Source organism: Ochotona curzoniae, unplaced genomic scaffold, assembly GCF_017591425.1.
Source record: "Ochotona curzoniae isolate NIBS_2020 unplaced genomic scaffold, NIBS_Ocur_1.0 contig_4838, whole genome shotgun sequence".
Classification (NCBI taxonomy): domain Eukaryota; kingdom Metazoa; phylum Chordata; class Mammalia; order Lagomorpha; family Ochotonidae; genus Ochotona; species Ochotona curzoniae.
This window is the reverse complement of record NW_024466399.1, coordinates 1,123,242-1,141,360: the sequence shown is the minus strand read 5'-3', so window position 1 is coordinate 1,141,360 and position 18,119 is coordinate 1,123,242. Positions and strand designations below refer to the sequence as shown.

General features: G+C 44.4%; 1 protein-coding gene across 1 annotated transcript in view; it reads right to left on the bottom strand.

Moving 5' to 3' along the window:
* IFT88 (intraflagellar transport 88) overlaps positions 1 to 16,076 on the bottom strand; it is a 110,258-nt gene extending 94,182 nt beyond the window's left edge. The window contains exons 1-3 of the mRNA XM_040988357.1: positions 15,997 to 16,076; positions 10,308 to 10,403; positions 5,815 to 5,877 (exon numbers count right to left, since the gene is read on the bottom strand). Of these exons, the coding sequence (XP_040844291.1) occupies positions 5,815 to 5,877; positions 10,308 to 10,397 (153 nt within the window). The 5' untranslated portion in view covers positions 10,398 to 10,403; positions 15,997 to 16,076. The remainder of the gene's footprint in view (positions 1 to 5,814; positions 5,878 to 10,307; positions 10,404 to 15,996) is intronic.
* Between the last annotated feature and the right edge of the window lie 2,043 nt (positions 16,077 to 18,119).

Here is an 18,119-nt window from a genome sequence, read left to right as displayed (position 1 = left end):
AGAGCTCTGTTTCCATGTGTGAGTGTATCATTCATTAAATATGTATTGGCTATTTGTGGCTGCCAGCAGCAAGCGCAACGGCAACAGGATTAGGAGTTGGGAGCCTGGCTTTGAATCTCACCTGTCCTTTGACTGGCTGTGTTTATCAACCTCTTTGAAGCCACATGTCCTCATCTTTAAGTCAGAGTACATACATCATAGGAATGTGGCTGCAATCAGACAGCAACACAGGGTGAAAATGTCCTACCCACATTCACTCCTAAGCATTTTTAAAATGGAAATATTTGATTAATGTCTTTAGGAAGGAATTATATTTCTGGCCACAAAGGACTAGCTTGAGAACAAACAAACACAAAAACTTTCCTTCTCAGAACAAGTGAAAAGGCTGAAGGCAAGACGTTTGTTAAAGGTATGTTTGAAAGCGCTAGAGAATCACCAAGGAAGTGAAGAACCACAGTCTCAAATAAGGAAGAGTAGGGAAGTGCAGGGAGGTGAGCGACCTTGGGAGGGTCTGCTTTTGTCCTGTTAATTGCACCTGTTAATCCCACAGCGACTCAGAGCTGGGGGCTGGCCAAGGAGGCAGCCCCACAATTCCTTCTGCTTTGACTCTGGATCTCAAAAAACTACATCCTGAGACTTGAGCGCTGGTTGAAGAGTTGAAGTTCAATTCAGAATCCTCACAAACCCAAGCGGGTTAAGATGATCAAAGATTCCTAGTGCTGCTAGGGCTGTGAAGTGAATTCTCCCCAGCCGCAGAGGAGATCCTTTCAACACTGCACCGTCAAAGAGAAGGTTCCACAGCCATCAAAATGCTCTCAACACGCCCTCAACACGCCCCTCCTGGCACGGGAGGCAGTGGCCGCACTGAGCACTTGAAATGCGGCTAATGCAGTAAGGATCTGAGTTTTTAGTTTTAGTTTTTAAATCATTTAGGTGTGAACAGTTACATATAGTGACCATCAAAGTGCACAGTACAGACACACAGCAATAATTACCTCCAAATTCTTTCACTTCCAGTGCATTCACTCAAAACCAGCCAGGCACATGGGAGGCAAGGTTGCCAAACTAAAGCGAAGACACACAAACAAGTGGCAGGAAACCCAGACCAGGATAGCCGGATTGAAACATCAGACATAGACTCGTCCGTAACTATGTAAAAATACGCCTAAAATGTCCATTGAACCAAAAAACAAGATTGACCACTTCAGCAACAAACCGGGAATCATAAAAAAAAGTTCTAGAATTTAAAATGAAGTAAAATTCTGCACAGTTCAAAATAAAGTAAAACTACTGGTTTATATGAGGCTTTAATGAGTTAAAGATAAGTATTTTAATCTTTAGGGAATCAATAAAAGAATGACTAATAAACTACCAAGACAACAAGAAAGGTAAAGGGATTAATAAAAACAAAAAGCAAAAAAGGAGAGAAAATTAAACAAAAGCAGAAAAAATGAAAAGCAAATAAGACAATTCTAAACCAAATTAGTATTTTAATTAAGTGTAAACAGAATCAATCCTTCACTAAAAGAATAAGATCATTAGACTTCATTTAAAAAAAAACTCAACTGCACTCCACAATTAAGAGACGGATATTAAATATATATCAAAAAGTAGGAAATAAAAAAAAAGGAAAAAGACATACAATGCATATAGTAGACTAAAAAGAACTTGGGAAACTATACCCATACATTAAGCTATCAGGCAAAATAAACACATTACTAGAAACAGACTCCACATTAACAAAATAAAAAGCTCAATTAACCATAAAATACAATTTAAAATATCTTTGTTCAGAATAAGGAATTTAACATAACAAATAGACAAATCTATAATCATGGTACAAGATTTGATCACACTTTCTTACTAGTGATAAAAGCAGAATACAAAAAAAACCAGTAAAAATATAGAACATTGGATTAAAACAACATACACGATAAAGCTAACATACGATCAACTGCAGATCAAAGATTCTTTTAAAAGGTACTTGGGCTAGGAATACATTTCAGAAATTGAAATCATACAGGTTATTTTTTGTTACCAGCTAAAAATAAAGCTAGAACTCAGTAACATAGAGCTAACTAAAAGATTCTTAGCATGTATGGAAATAAACCACTCTTGGTTCAACAAAGAAATCATCATAAGAATTTGAAAATATTTTGAACTGAATAATAACTTATTAAAGGGAAAAATATAGAAGAAAAACCCCACACATTAATTTTATGGGAAAACATGCCTGAATTATAGGTATTAACACAAAAAGTTGTCAGGTGAACTTCAGTCACTTCTTTTTGCTTTATTGTAAGTCTTTAAACGTATCTTAGAGCTTCAAGTTCGTGCCTGAGGTGTGGGTGCTTGGCTTAGCGAAATGGACATGAATTAAGATGCCTGCATCCATATCAGATAACTTGGTTTGATGATCACTTCCGGCACCTAATATCGGCTCCCTGCTAATACAGACCATGGGAAGCTGGGGTGATGGCTCCATTACTTGGATTCCTGACATCAGGGAAGATTTGGAACACGTCCTCAGCTCCCACCATCAGCGAAGACCCAGATGTTGCAGATGGGAGTTCCTACTTTCTTTCTCTCGGGTTAAACAAGCAAAAAACTACCTAAGGTCCACAGGTGTGGCACAGTGGGGTAAGCTGCTTTTGTGATGGCCACATCCCACATAAGCACTGGTTCAAGTCCTAGCTGTTCCAGTTCTGATCCAGCTTGCTGCTAATGTTCCTGGGAAGGCAGCAGAGGATGGCCCAGGTGTTTTGGGCCCCCTGTACTCATGTGGGAGACCCAGGTGGAGTTAGGGGCTCTTGGCTTTAGCCTGGCCAGGCTCTGACCGTTGTGCTCTTTGGGGAATGAATCAGCTGACTGAAGATCTTTCCCTACTTGCTTCTATATCACTCTGTTTTTCAAATAAATAATTTTTAAAAAATAGGCAGGTTTTATGTTGGTTTTCCTTTTTTTTATTATTATTATTTTTATTTGAGAGGCAGAAAGATGCAGAGAAACAGATCTTTGATTCGCTAGTTCATTTTCCAAATTTCCGCAAACAGCCAGGCCTGGGTGAGCCCAAAGCCAGTAGCCCAGAACTCCACATGGGCCACAGGAACCCAAATATCTGAGCCATCAAAAGCTGCCTCCCAGAGTGTGTATGAGCAGTAAGCTGGACAGGGAGCTGAGCAGCTCAAACTAGAACCAGGCGCTCCAACACCAGATGTGTGAGGCCCAAGTGGCTACTTACCTAATGTGTCACACGCCTATCCCAGGAAAACAGTTTTTAAACAATGATTGCTTTAGGTAAACATATTGTAATAACTAATATAAAGAAACTCTCTGATTCAAAATACTTCAAATTCACTGACTGTATATAACTAGGTATAATTACTACATGTCAATTAAATTAATTACCACATATGCAATTACATATTGGATACAGTGAAATAACTACAAAATACTGCTGGAAGAGAAATTAAAGATAACACAAATAAATGGAAAAACATCTTGTATTCATGGATTTAAAGACTTAACACTACTACAAAGTCCATACTGCCCAAAACGATCCACAGATTCAATGTGATCTGCAACCAAATCTCAATGTCATTTTTTGTAAGAAACATTCATCCTGAAATTTTTATGAAATGTCAAGGGATTGTGAATAGCTAGAACAGGTTTTGAAAAAGATCACTAAAGTCAGAGGACCCCTGCTCTCTGATTGCAAAATACATTACAAAATTACAGTAACGAACAGTGCAGTACTGGTATACAGACAGACATACAGAGCAGGGGAGTAGAAAAAGGACTCCAGAAATAAATACTTGAATATGTGGTCAAACACGAGCTCCTGCAGGGTGCCAGGACCATTCACCAGGAAGGGATGACTTTTTAAACAAATAATGCTGGGAAAACTGACTATCCACAAGCAACATAAAGTTCTGGAGAGGGGAGAGGGGAAAAGAGTGAGGAGAAGAGAGGAGAGGGGCGAGGGGAAAAGGGAGCGGCATCTGGCTCAGCATTTTTTGAGACCACTGAGATTGACACATGCACATCAGAGCACTTGAGTCCAACTCCTGGCTCTAGCTTCCAGTTTCCTGCTAACACAAAATCTGGGCGACAGCAGTGATGGCAGGAAGCACTGAATCTCTGCTACCATGTGGGAGAACTGGACTGAGTTCCTGGCACTTGGCCTCCATCCTCCCAGCTATGATGACATTTACAAAATGAGCTAGCAGCTGGAAATCATTTCTCTTTAACCAGCTTCTTGTCTTTCAAAAAAAAATGCATAAAGTAACACAATGGGGGTACACCTGGCACAGCAATTAAGGTTAAGTCACTGTCTGGGATGCCCACATCCCCTGGTGTGCCACCTGGTCTGAGCTCCAGCTTCTCCACTGTGAGCCAGCTTCTTTGTTAAAGCATGCCTGGGAGACAGCAGAGGATAGCGAACCTGCTTGGGTGCCTGCCACCCACAATGGAGACTCAAACAGAATTCCAACTCTGGCTTTAGTCTGGGCCAACTCTGGATGTTGCAGGCGTTTGTAGAGTGAACTAGTGGATGGAAGATCTATCACCCACCTGTCTCTCTGCCTTTCAAAAAAAAAAAAAGTTGAACAACTGTGGGGCCCAGGGGCAAAGAGGTACTAGGTCAACAAGATGGCAACTAACAATCAAGGTCACTGGGTTACACGTGGCAAGTAAGATGGTGGCCAAGGACAGAGCCCTGGACGTCAACCAGGACAGGGGTCAAGTTGTTTCAAAGAATGACTGGCCAGGGCCATTTTGCTCACTACCCCTGGCCTATGGGAGGTGGCTTCGCAGTTGTGCAGGTGACAACTGGCCCCTAGGTCTCCTCTCCTGGAGCTCCTGGAATTCCTGGCCTGAGGCAATTTGTTACCCTACATAAGAATTTGTACTTCCCAAATAAATTGAAACTGGTTAGACAGAACCCCTATCCTTCTGTTTGTTTCTCCCACCCTGGGAGGCTGCATGGCGGGTAGCAGGCTCACCCCCTCTGACAATGGGGTACTAGAAGAATCTGTGGGGGAGACCCCGCAGAACAACGTTAGACCACACAGAAAAAAAAAAATCAATTCACAATGGATTAAACACCTAAATATACAACGCAAACCTAGGGAACGCCTAGAAGAAAACTACTCAGCACTGATCTTGGCAGTGACTTTTTAGGATATGACACCCAAAGTGCAAGCCACAGAAGCAAAAGTAGGCAAGAAGGGCTACAGAAAATGGAAACAATTTTGTGCCTCATAGAACACAATCAACAGCACAGAAATGCTGAATGTGGAAAAAAAAAGTCTTGATAAGAAGTTAATATTCGAAGTATAAAAATAATTCCAATAACGCAAAAACAAACAAAAACAGGCAAGTATCCACCAATGATGGGAAAAAGAAAATGCTGCATATATAGACAATGGACTACAACCCAGCCTTGAGGAAGTAAGGAACGTCTGACACACATCGTGACAAGGATGAATGTTGAGAATATTAGACTAAGTGGAATATTGGACTAACCAGTCACGGAAAAACAAAACATCTACGCTTCTACCGAGGTGAGTACTTGGGGTGGTTAAATTCATAGACGCATAAAGCAGAACAGTGCTTAGCAGGTGCGTGGGAAGGGGAGGAGATGCGAGCTGCTCCACAGACACAGGGCTCAGATGCAGAGGGTGGAAATGCCCCAGAGACCCTTTTTACAACATCATGAATACACATCAAACTTAATGTACAGGGGAAGACTGTCACAGAGGCAAACTGCATGATGTGTGTTTTACCATAACCTTTTAGAGAAATTCCACTTACTGGAGGTCTTCTGCCATGACTGGTTCTCACGGCTTGCTGAAAAGCTGTGTCATTCTCCAAGTCCTAACACAGAGAGACAAATTTCACATTCAGAATCAAGTGAGAATTGGGGGTCTGGGAGAACAGTTGGAACCCCATTTCAGTATTGAAGATCCTCTGTAATTCAACTGCTGACATCAGGGAAGGATCGAGGCGCCTGCCCCCCACCTCACCCTGTCACACTGCCTAAGTTATCTTCCCCCCCCCCCAGAGCAGTACTCATTACCAGTCATCCTAGGGCACTTTGCTGACTCTGTCCCAAGGGTGAACTACAACCCTGGCTAGCACACCAACAGAACAGCCTTTTCTTCTGTTTCTTGCTAGTGACCGAAGCATTCAGAATAGAAACCCCCATTTCCCTCTGCCCCATCTTTTCCTCTACGTTGGAATCATTATCTTCCCTTTCTTTTGTTCCCTCTCTGCCCGAAGTGACGTTTCCTCTCCCTGGAGAGGCCACTATGAGGTTCAGACAAGAGCTCGTGTAGGCAAATGGAGCCCTTCGCTGATTCCTGCATTGCATTTGGAACCGACATCTCAGAGGAGATAAAAAGTCAATTTACTTCGGTCACTCTTGCATTTTATTCCTTCTATTTAAGGAAAGGAACACCAATCAAAGGCAGAGGTATAAGTGATACTGGATTTCCTGAACAAAATCTCATTTAAAAAAACAAAGATCAGTTATTTTGAAAGTCAGAGTTACAGAGAGGGAGGGAGAGACAGAACATCAGCTGGTTCATTCCCCAGATGGCAGCAACGGCTGGCAGAGCTGTCCAGTTTGTTCTGCCCTCCATGGTACTAGCATCCTCTGCAGGCCTCGATGCGCTGCTTGTCATGTCCAACATGTGCACCTGGGCATGCTGTCCACTGCACAGGCCTCAGCAACCAAGGAGACCCGGTTCTGACAGTCCACAGTCAGACCACAGACCTTGTCATTTTCCCTGTAGACAGTTTTGAGTCCAGGATCCAGACCCTGTCTGACGGTGTACTTACACATCTTTAAAAAAAAAAAGGCAATTATGCTGGCACACTGGCATAATTAACACAAATCTGTCTTTAACCAGGCCTAGAATGCCCGCCAGCTGTTAGCTGCTCTTCTTCTAGCAGGGTAGCACTTGCTTGGGTGCAATCAACCTAGTCAGTTGTCTACAACTGGAGTTCACCTGCCAATCTGCTAACAGCCTTTATTATTTCCTACTTCTCTTTCACACACACACACATACACACACACACACACTTTAACACTTTACACATCTTAATGCCACTCCCATCTTTGCATATATATTTCAGTCTACTTCCCTCAAAAAATACAGTGGCTGTACACGGGCAGGGGCCATCATGGCTCTGCCTCAGTGGCCAATCAGGCTGGGGGGATACCTGGGACCTAGGTGCCCAGGCCGTGCATCGGCAGGGATGGTGGTTGCCTGTGTCCCCTCTAAGTTCCACATGCTAGCTATCTGAGTTTCTAAGGGACCCCTGCCTTTACCAGGTTTGTTCTGAAATCCACTGATGACCTGACATTGCCAAATGTCTGATCAGCTTCAGGTGCCTGGGGATCTCTGCCCTCAGGGACCAGAACCCATGAGGCTGTGCCTGGACCTTGGGACACACAGCTGCAGGTGGGGTACCTTTGCAGACTCTTGCGCAAAGGAGAGGAATACACTCAGGCGCACACTCAGGTGCATACAAAAGATAAGCCTGTCAACTCCGGGGAGCCAAGCGAAGACCTCCAACACCTCTCCAAAAGGAAAAACAGAGTCCCACAATCCCTCAAAACAATGAGGGCCACGTGTGCTGGCTAGACACGTTCCTCTGTAGACCCGGATCCTGTCCCACCAGCCTGCCTCAAAGGCCAACCTAACATGCCACACAGCAGCTCGGCTCTGTAAGACTGGGCTAGCTCCCTGCTCACGGTCTGTGTGAGTGCGTGGCCTATGGCCATCGGTGGGTGAGGGGAGGTCTGGAGGAAGCTTCCAGCCCCCGACACCAGCCTGGCCCATTCCAGCCCATCATGTTCCTCTGTGGCGTGAACAGTGGATTCATGATCTCTCTCCCTTTCTTTGTAACCCTGATTTTTTGAAAAATTTTATACATATACACACACATACTGAGTATGTAAAAAAACAAACACATAAAAATAGTCAACATCAATTATATTTTCAAGGCCCACAGACCATGAAAATAAAATGTTCATCAGGATGCTATACAATGACTTTATTAAATACCAGCACGCCTCCTTCGTTTTCAGTTCAGGTTATTTTTATAATCCTGCACATCAACTACATCAAATTAATGATTATGCCACTCTCACCCATAGAAACTGGAAATTTTCATATGAAGTGTAAAGCCATAGGCATAATTACTTATATTCCACGTCGACGAATTTTTGAGATAACAATCTTTTAAGATTCTTTTAAGGTCGACCGACTATTAATGGAATGTCACTAATTAAATCAATACTTTCAACTAAATGTTCACATTAAAAGAACAGCCAAGCAATTCTCCAATTAAAAATGCCAAACTGCACAGTGCTTCTGATGTTTTCTTTGTGAAGTTGGGCTAACTGCCTATTCTATGAACATCTGAAGCAACTGCCTCCAGTAACTGCAGTGATGGTAACAGAATTTGTGTCATTTTATTTCTTTCTGTGTCCAGGTCTCCACACTTTGCAAATTTTCTATAATGATCAGTATTGTTCAGATTTTCTATCTCGTATGAAAAAGCAAGCAAATTCTATTTAAAAGATCAATTATTTTTTATTGGAAAGGCAGATTTACAAAGAGAAGGAGAGACAGAAAGGTCTTCCATCCACTGGTTCACTCTCAAAATGACTGCAATGGCTGGAGCTGAGCTGATTCAGAGCCAGAGCCTGGAGCTTCTTCCAGGTCTACCAGGTGGGTGCAGGGTCCCAAGGCTTTGGATCATCCTCCACTGCCTTTCCAGGCCATGAGGGAACTGGATGGGAAGTGGAGCAGTGGAAACATGAACCAGCACCCATGAGATGCTGGAGCTTATAGGTGGAGGATTAGCCAATTTAGCCCAGATAGTTTCTATTTTGTTGCTTATTTTATTTCTAGGTTTCCGGTTAAAAGAAGCATTTAAGGACTACTAAATATATGGTGGGGACACTAGTTTCTTGTTCCTGGCATAAGTCTGAGGCAGACCCGACTGCTCTGGCATTTTGGAAATGAACCAGTGGATAGGAGATCTCTCTCTCTCTCTGCCTTTCATATTACTAAAATAAATTTAAAGATTACTAAATGCTATTATCAAATGCTAGAATTCACAAATTCCCACAAATGACAGCTTTAAGTTTCTATATAATTAGAACTTACTGATTTCGGGTCCACATGGTGGCTCAACAGACTAATCCTCAGCCCGCAAACCCCAGCATCCCATTCAGGATCCCTGCTTGTGGACTGGAAAAGCAGCAGAGGACAGCCCAAAGCCCTGCACTTATGTGGGAGACCTGGAAGAGACCCAGAAGAAGTCCCTGGCTCCTGGCTTTGGACCAGCTCAGCTCTGGTCATGGCAACCACTTAGGGAATGAACCAGCGGATGAAGACTCTTTCTCTCCATCTCTCCCTTCTCTCTGTAAATCTCCCTTTCTAATAAACAACAACAAAAAAATTTTTTTTTAAAAGAACTTACTCTTTTTACAATTTAGAAATTATAATTCCTATTAAAAAGTATAAACATAGTTGCAAATATCTAATGTCTTGGTAGTTATTTCATATTTTAATTATGATCCCATCAAATATTAAGCTGGATACTCATGAAAGAGACAAGGCAGGTTACAAAACAGTACATATAGATTATTCTATTTTACCCACAAATATATAGAAACATACATATATTCACATAGGGAAATGTCTGGCAATAATAAAAATGTTTGGTGTGTGTCTGATTTTAATTTTTCTTAGAACTTATTTAATTTTTCTATAAAATATTTATAACTGAAAAAAGAAGCAGAACTACTTCACATGTAGAACAAGTACTCAAAATTTTACAGTTTCAAGTCATCTAAGCCTGAATTTGCACACTCCTAGCTAATGCTGAAGAATATGAAATATAAGTAGATCCAATCCTGATGTCTGAAACTTTCAGCATTTTCGGTTGTTAAACTAGGGATGCTCGAACCAATGAAATCTATGCAAACATTCCAAAATCCGAAAAGCTGCAAAATCGGAAACACTTCTTGCCTTACACACTTCAAGCAGGACCCTGAATCTCAATCTGAATCAGCTGTATCTTACTTTGCCTCACAGCTTTCTGTGTGCTGTAATCATTACCATGGTGGGATTCAGTAATAACATTTTTGGATTTTTTTTTTTAAATCAACTTTTAACAACCAAAAACGAACCCTCAAATCCAAAGTCATCCTAAACCAGCTAGTTAACCAGGGCAGTGTGGATCCCAGTTTGTTCGTGTGTGTGCATGCGTATGACAGTTCTTACCTCAGTATCATAGGTGGGATTGTAGTCGTTGTAACCAGAATAGAGGTCATCTTCATCTGTGTCTGGAGCCAAGTGCACATTTTGCATCATTTGTACCTGAGAAAAAGCAGTCATGTAAATACATTCTTGGAATAAGAAATAATTGTAAGTTCTAATACAATATTTAATAACCAGGCCAAATCTAACTAACATATTCTTATGCCTTAAACTGTTTCCTTACATTAAACTCCTAAAACTAAGTGTGAGGTACTGCAGACACAGCTGACTGCTCTGATATGGCATAGGGGGACAGGCTCCACAGAGGACCACTGCCCATCGCACTGATCTTCTTGGACCTTAGCACTGCTGCAGAACAAACGTCAGATCAGTGCAAGGCAAGACACACATGACTACGGTCATTCACAAGAATGGCTAAAATTACAGTCCAACAGCGCACACTGCCAGCAAAGATGGTGAGCAACTAGAATACTCACACGCAGCTGCTGAGAATGGTACAACTTTGGAAAGGAGTGGGGTGACTTTACAAAAATCACATGTACCTTTTCTGACTTAGCAAGTCCACTGTAAAGTATTTATCCAGAGAAACGAAAGCAGATGTCTTACAAAAGACTGATATAGGGATGTACATAGAGGCTTTCCTCATAATAGCTAAATATCAAAAACATATGAAACACCTAACAAAAGAATAGGTAGGCATAATGCAGCATATTTATTCAATGATACACTATTCACAAATAAGAGAACGGAATGATGATACAAAACAGCAAGGAAGTTTCTTGATTATAGAGTGAAAGAGGTCTTACATAAAACAGTACACAAGAAGAGAATCAAGATGGTGGAACAGGGTAAGAACACATTTAAACAAACAGACAATCATTAGCCAGGGTGAAGCAGAGAGGGCACATTCCAGGAACAAGGGGAGGACAGGCTGATGGCAGAGGGGCACCTGGAGACTGGCCAACATTGGGAAGCAGCGAAGAAACGGTGAGGTGCAGCAGTGACCAGAACCCCAGTGGCAGTGTGCAAGTGGCAAATTGAGCTCCACAGGCGGCTAGAGCTCCACCAGCAGCCAGGTGGGAAGGGAAGCTGACTGAGAGCTCAGGTGGTGAAACCTGGCAAAGATCTGCCCATCCTGCTGGTCTGTTTGACATGACTAAGAGCAGAGACAGAGCAGGATACTCCAAAGAGGTGGTACAGGAACAGGGTGGATTACACAGTCCAAATTCCCACCAGAGCTGCACTGGGTGCCATTTTGGGTATGGAGGCAAAGGCTCTGGGACAGCAATGTACACACATTAAACTGAGAGTGAACTCATTTCTGACTCAAGTCCATTGCACCTATGTGCAATGTGGCATCCAATGTGCAAGGTTCCACCCAAGACAGGTCTGGGTAGCTCCCAGACCTAACGGCCAGCAGATCAAGAACTCCAAAAGTGGCACATCAGGTGCCATTTTGTACAATGTGGCAAAGACTTTGAGCCTGGAAGAACAACAGTGAGCTGCACATGTGTTGAGCTGGAAGTGATCTCACTGAACTCAGTGCATTGAACTAGTCCAACAGAGAAAACACTACTGACTTTGTCATCTTACAACTTAAAACAGGTCCGCGTGGCCCTCAGACCTAACATCTAGCAGGTTCTGGAAAGATCAGCACCACCAATCTTCACCACAACACATGATAATCAAGCTCTCTTCAGTTGTACATAGCAAAAAAATCCTTAAATGTGCATGTGAAAAAAAAATTAATTGGCCTATAGGAGAACCCCAATCTGATTCACTGCTGACCTCTCAGAGAAATCTACAGGCTAGAAGAGAATGGAGTGACATATTCCAGATTCTAAAAGGAAAAAATTGTTAGCCCATAATACTGCACCCACAAAGCTTTCCTTTGTGAAAGTGAAATAAAATTCTTCCACAGCAAAGAAAAGCTCAAATACGCCTCTTCCAAACCTGCCCTACAAATGATACGTAAAGGTGTTCTCTTGACAGAGAAGAGGAATAACATCCACCAAACCCAAAGGTATATGTGAAGAACATTCCAGTAAAATAAAAGATTAAATCAAGCAACGAATCCCCACAACTAAAATACAGGACCAAATTACCACCCATTCATATTAACCCTGAATATAAATGGCTTAAACTCATCAATCAAATGTCATAAATTAGTATACTGGATCAAAAACTCAAAACCTACCTATTTCTTGCCTACAGGAAACATATCTCACCAACAAAGATCAGCAGAAACTCTATCTCTGGATTTTGATGTTTTGTTTCTTTTTAATTTCATTTCTTCAAAACACTTTCTCATTAAATTCTTCAATGACTCACAGATCACACGTAGTATCATTTTCTTCAGGACGGTTCTTGATTTTCTTTTGCCATTTCTTCAGTGACACATTAGTCACTCAGCAGCATGTTATTTAACTTCATGGCATTGTTAATTTCTATTTTCCTGTTATTGACTTTGTTTTGTGGCTTTTCATTTAAGGGGATGCATAGTAACTGTGTAATGGAAACTGTCATATCCAGATGTACAGGATATAATACAGTACGCATTTCTATTTCCAGACAAAGATGGACTCCCAATGAAACTGTTAACTCTATCTTGACAATAGCATGCTGGACTCTGCCATTTCCCAAGCACACAATGATGGACATATGACTCTCTTTGAAGAATTATACTATCGTAATAATGGTGGGGATTTTGGTTAGCGGGAATAAGGGAAATCCCAGAATCTATACAACTTTCATAAAATAATAATAGTTAAAAAATTGAGGAAAAAAAAATTAAACAAAAGCTTGGCACTTAAAGGACAAAACAGTGTACTGTCCTTTTTTATATGAAGTTCTAGACAAAACACTGGCTGCTTCCTGAGATGGACGGAGCGATTAAATGTAAGAGGGCATCAGAGAACTGTATGGGATGGGGATAAGTGTTTTATGCCTCGACAAAGTTAGGGTCACACAGCAGAAACATACTTGAGATTTTGGGTTTTTCTTATAAATTTTATTTCAAAAGAAAAAACTACAGGCATTTAATGAAATCCAGTGTCACGCATGGTGAAGAACTTAAGTTAGTATCCGTAAGTCAGTTTGAAACTGACAGCCACATTGACAGATGGAGAGAGGTGGGCAACTGGATAGATATCATAAACCAAGGAGAGAGCGTGGAAGCTGGATGGCAACAGCTCAGTGGGCCAATCCTCCACCTCCCAGCACTTGGTTCCCATAATCCTCCACTTCCCAGCACTTGGTTCCCATAATCCTCCACTTCCCAGCACTTGGATCCCACATGGACACTGGTTTGTGTCCTGGCTGCTTTGCTTCTCTTCCCGCTCCGTTTAGGATCTGGAAAAGCTGCAGAATCTGGCCCAAAGCCTTTGATACCTGCACCTACGTGGAGACCTGGAAGAAGCTCCTGGTTCCTGGCTTTGATGGGCCCAGCTCCGGCTGTGGCGGCCATTAGGGGAGTGAACCAGTGGAGGAAAGATCTCTAATTCTGACTTTCAGGTAAGAAGTAAATAAATCTTTCTTCAAGAAAAGATTTTTACTTTATGTTTTTAAGGGGAAAGGAGTGGTTTGCTTTTTTTTTTTTTAGATAAATATTTATTTATTTATTTTTATTTGATATGCAGATTTAAGAGAAGACAGAGAAAGATCTTCCATTGGCTGGTTCACTCCCCAAATGGCCAAAATGGTCAGATCTGAGCTGATTTGCCAGATCAGAAGCTTCTTCCAATGTGGGTGCAGGAACCCAAGAACTTGGGCCATCCTCCACTGGCCTCCCAGGCCACAAGCAGCAAACTGGATCAGAAGTGGAGCAATCAGGACCAGAATCCGTGCCCATACGGGAACGGACCTGGTACTACAGACCAGGTCTAGTCTGTTGAGCCACCATGTCAGCACCCCTGTTTTCACTTTCTTGATAATGGCCTTTGAAGAACCAAATTTTTAGTCTGATGATATACCACTTACCTATCTTTTTTTTTACTACACTTTTGGGGTCACAGGTGAGAAACAGCTAATTCAAAGTCAGGAAGATTTACCCTCAGGTTTACTTCTGTAAGAGTTTTATAGTTTGGGGTTGTTACATTTAGATTGCTGGTCAATTCTGAATTAGCAAAATCACTGCTTAAAAACAAATGTCAACCAGAAAAGAAATACTAATCACAAAACACTGCCAAAAGGTGTTTACATGGTTGGTAAAACAACATTTTAACTGAAAAGCCTCAGTTCAGAGAAAATTAAATCAGTGGTTCTCAAATTTGATTTAGATTGCCTCTTCCTTAGAAATCCAGGTTTGCCGTTTCTAAGTAACTTTAAGAACATCGAACCTCCTTCCTCCTTTAGAACATGGATTTGCAGCAAGTCCTCCAGTGCTGCTGATGCTGCTGGCCGGGAAAACACATGGAGAACAGCTGTGTGAAACGGCCCGGGAGTGCAAACTGCTTCCAAGTACAGAAAAAACAAGCAACTGTACAACTGGAACCCTTTCCGCTGTGGTACACAGGTTGGAAAACATTTAGAAATACAAGAGATCCTGGTTGACATTTGTTCCTTTTGTTATTTTTTTTTCCCTAAGGCTTATTTATTTGAACGACAGAGTTTCAGAGCGAGGGAAGGAAAGGCAGAGAGAGAGATGGAGAAGATTCCCATCTGCTGGTTCACTTCTCAGAAAGCCTCCATGGTCAGAGCTGGATGGGTCTGAAGACAGGAGCCAGAAGCGTCTTCTGGGTCTCTCTCATGCGCTCCTGGCACATTAGAGTGAGCTGGATTGGGACTGGAGCAGCCAGGACCGTAACAGGTGCCCATGTGGGACATCAGCGTTGCAGGTGTCAGCTTAGCCCACTGGGCCACAGTGTGGGCCGAACACACTAACTTTAAAGATGTGGAAAGCAAAGCCAGCAAGGGGGAAAGCGGCCGCCATGGTTACCAGCTAGGAGGTTGGGGGAGCAGAACAAATGTCATGATCCACAGTTTCCAGATTCCCTCAGGTATTTCAAAAATAACCCCTATACATTCACTGGCCTCAGGTTGAACTCACCTGGGGAAAATGCCACCTCAGAACGAATTAAATGCCAGTAAAACCTTTTCCGAAAAGTTTAACTCTGACAACATCTGTACCAAACACGCACACCTGTCTTCTCTATGCCCTAAACAATATACTGTAGCAGGTGTTCTAAGAACTCTATAGCTAATAACACGGGACTATGCCAGCAGGTTGCAGGACTTGGGTAAATTGCGCTATCCGCATCAAGTCTCGGAACAACTACAGCAGCCCCACACTGAGGGGCAAGCCCCTCACGCCTTGGGAAGGGTCTCTCATCATTGCACCTGCACTAGGCAATTTCAAAAGTTTAACACCAAAAGTAAAGGCATCCCGTGGGAGCCCGGGAAGGCAACGGAGGATGGAGACCCGAGTGGAGGGGACTGCCGGCTCCAGGTCCGGATGGGTGGACCCCCGCTCTGGGGAAGGGTCTGCCTGTAAGCCCTGACCGTGCTTTGGGGTCGGTCACTCCCGGGGACGAAGGGCAGCGCCGGCCGCCAGCAGCCCGGGGAGGGAGCGGCGAAGGTCGGGGTGCTCCAGGCCCCTTGGGGACCCACCCCGCCGGGGTGCAGCCCCGAGACGGGCCCGCGGCGGGTGCAGCGCGAGGGGCCCAGGCGCTCTCGGCCCAGGCCTTTCTCCTACCTCGCGCTGAGGGGAGCCTGCCGGTCGAGCCCCGGGAGGAGCCAAGCTGCCAGGAGCCGTTGCAGGCCAGAGCGCGCCGCCCGTTGCCAAGGGCGGCATCCAAGGAAGCCGCTCCCAGACTGCTCCGCGCGGGGCCGGAAACGCGGGAGGGGGCGGGGCGGCTGTGACGGAGGGTGGGGCGCGCCCGGCCGAGCACCTCGGAACCCGGTGTTCGAGCCTCCGCTGGGCCTTGGAGCCCCCCACTTCGGCCTTACAGGACCAGTCTCCCTCGAGGCCCGCCTGGGGAGCCCGTGTTCGAGCCTCCTCCGAGCCTTCGATCCACTTTCGGCCTCATAACACCGGTCTCCCTCGAGGCCCGCCTGGGGAGCCCGTGTTCGAGCCTCCTCTGGGCCTTGGAGCCCCCCACTTCGGCCTTACAGGACCAGGCTCCCTCGAGGCCCGCCTGGGGAGCCCGTGTTCGAGCCTCCTCTGAGCCCCATTCCGCCCTACAGCACCAGTCTCCCTGGAAGCCCGCCTGGGGAGCCCTGGCCCCCTCCTCCCGCCCCTCTGCATCCCCGGGCGCACCTTTTCTGTGGTTTGCATTCTTAGCTGCTCTCCCCGCTAGAGGGGGCGGACCTTAACGGGCAGGAGGAGTTGAACCCTTGCGGGTACTTAGGTCACCACAGAGCTTTTAAACATGCTGCGACATGAATGAGGAATTAAATTCTTGATTGTTTCATGTCTTCTTAAAGTTTGTCTCAGGTTAACCTTGGTTTCATCGGGTGTTTCCTGCCGGCATTCATGAAGCCGTGTTAGGCCGGCTTGTAAGTAAGGCGCAATCCCAAGGAGGCTGGCTGTGAATGAAAAGAAAGAAGCCAGCAGTATATGACTAAGTTGCCCAAGGAGAGGCTCCCCCCCACCCCCCGTTTCATCAAATATAGCTTTCTTTTTAAAAGCCATTTATTTTCATTTTGTTTGAAAGGCAGAGAGATAAAACTTGGTGACAGCAATGATCCTGACTTACCCAGAATGCTCGGCTTTCCTGTTGTCTGCTCTCATGGCTCTGGCTCCTCCACTGGGCTTTCATAGGTGCACGCGTGGAAAAGACAGGATGTACTCAGGGCTGGAGGGGCAGAGGAGGAGGGGCGTTTAATAGCAGATCTGAAAGGAGTGGGGCCTAGAGGTTCAGATGAGACGTGCTAGATTCGAAGTCACTCACCCAAGTGGAGAGCTTACTGTGAGCCAAATGGCCAACTGCACAACACCAAAGGAAGACTCTGGAAGCAGTCAGAGAAAAGTATTCCAGATGGCCCGAGAGTCCTAGCTGAGGAAGACTTGTTAATGAGGATGAGAGCTCATGAGCTACTGATCTGAAATGGATACGGAGAAGTATTCTAGTTGCTCACCATCTTTGCTGGCAGTATGCGCTGTTGGACTCTGTAATTTTAGCCATTCTTGTGGCATTTGCTCAGTAGAAGATGGTGGAGGTTGGGTGTGTGCTATCTGGTTCTATTTGTTGCTTTTAATGCTTATTTATTCATTTGGATTTATTTGAATGGCAAAGCATGAGAGTGATCTTCCATCCCATTTCATTCTGTAAACGCCTGCAGCAGCCAGGCCTGGGCAAGTGGAAGCCAGGAGCCTAGCGCTCTAGCGGGCTCCCACAAGGGTGGCAAGGACCCAAGGACTTGGACCACCATCTGCTGCTTCCCAGGCACGCCAACAGGAAGCTGGATAGGAAGCAGAGCAGGACAAGATCCCAGGCCATCTGCAGTGGAATGAGGACATCTACAGCAGCGTCCTAATCCACTGTGTCACTGTGCCACACGCCAGGCCCCAGGCTGGAACCATCGTGCTACTTTGCCAGGTGATCCAGTGGAGTGCTGGATCACAAGCAGAACACCAGGACTTGAACCGGCATCATGTGGGAGGGGAGCACTGCAGGTGGCGATTTCACTGGCTACGCCACAACACGAGCTCTGCAATCGTATTATCTTGCCTGTCCTGCTATCATAGCTCCCTAGACTTTCTCACTGCTTCCTCCCTCCTTTTCCATCTTCCTTCTTCCTCTCATTCCATCTGCTTTCCGCTTATAGCCAGGGAACATCTGATGATGATCACATTATCCCTGCTCAAGACCTTTC